This window comes from Pyrgilauda ruficollis, unplaced genomic scaffold (assembly GCF_017590135.1).
Source record: "Pyrgilauda ruficollis isolate IOZ18807 unplaced genomic scaffold, ASM1759013v1 scaffold927, whole genome shotgun sequence".
Taxonomy (NCBI): Eukaryota; Metazoa; Chordata; class Aves; order Passeriformes; family Passeridae; genus Pyrgilauda; species Pyrgilauda ruficollis.
In genome coordinates, this window is record NW_024531344.1 from 11,415 (window position 1) to 12,336 (window position 922).

Sequence of the window (922 nt, forward strand, 5' to 3'; positions counted from 1 at the left end):
GGGCTTTAGGGCTCTCCTGGGGGACATTTGGGGACATCCTGGTTGGAGTTTTGAGTGTTTGGAGATGTCCTGTTTGGATTTTGAGACTTTGGGGACATCCTGGTTGGAGTTTTGGGGGTTTGGAGATGTCCTGTTTGGATTTTGAGACTTTGGGGACATCCTGGTTGGAGTTTTGAGTGTTTGGAGATGTCCTGTTTGGATTTTGAGACTTTGGGGACATCCTGGTTGGAGTTTTGGGGTTTGGGGACACCTGGGGGGACATTTAGGGCTTTAGGGCTCTCCTGGGGGACATCTGGGGACATCTCAGTTGGAGTTCTGGGGATTTGGAAATGTCCTGGTTGGATTTTGAGACTTTGGGGGCGTCCTGGTTGGATTTTGGAGGTTTGGGGACATCCTAGTTGGATTTTGGGGGTTTGGGGACACCTGGGGGGACATTTAGGGCTCTCCTGGGGGACATTTGGGAACATCCTGATTGGATTTTTGGGGGTTTGGAGATGTCCTGGTTGAAGATTTGGGGGTTTGGGGACATCTTGGGAGATATTTGAGGATTTGGGGTTGTTGTGGTTGGATTTTGAGTGGTTTGGGGACATCCTGGTTGAACATTTTGGGGTTTGGGGACATTTGGGGGTTTGGGGACATCCTGGGGGTGGCATTGGTGGCTTTTGGGACATCTTGGGTGGTCATTGGTGGCTTTTGGGACATCCTTGTGGGACTTGGGGGGGCTTTGGTGACATCCTGGTTGGGTTTTTGGGGCTGTCACCACCCCGTGACCCCGCTGTGTCCCCTGGGTGACCCCGCTGTCCCCTGGGTGTCCCCTTGTCCCCAGGGGAAGGAGTTTGAGACGCGGCTCAAGGAGAAGAAGCCGGGAGATCTCTCGGACGAGCTGCGGATCGCGCTGGGCATGCCCGTGGGGCCGGTGAGA

At 54.3% G+C, this 922-nt stretch overlaps 1 protein-coding gene across 1 annotated transcript in view; it reads left to right on the forward strand.

The window, feature by feature from the left end:
* Nucleotides 1-916, forward strand: part of LOC121365286 (splicing factor 3B subunit 2-like) — a gene marked incomplete at its 3' end in the record, with an annotated part of 7,140 nt that extends 6,224 nt beyond the window's left edge. The window contains exon 9 of the mRNA XM_041489339.1: nt 827-916. Within this exon, the coding sequence (XP_041345273.1) occupies nt 827-916 (90 nt within the window). The remainder of the gene's footprint in view (nt 1-826) is intronic.
* Between the last annotated feature and the right edge of the window lie 6 nt (nt 917-922).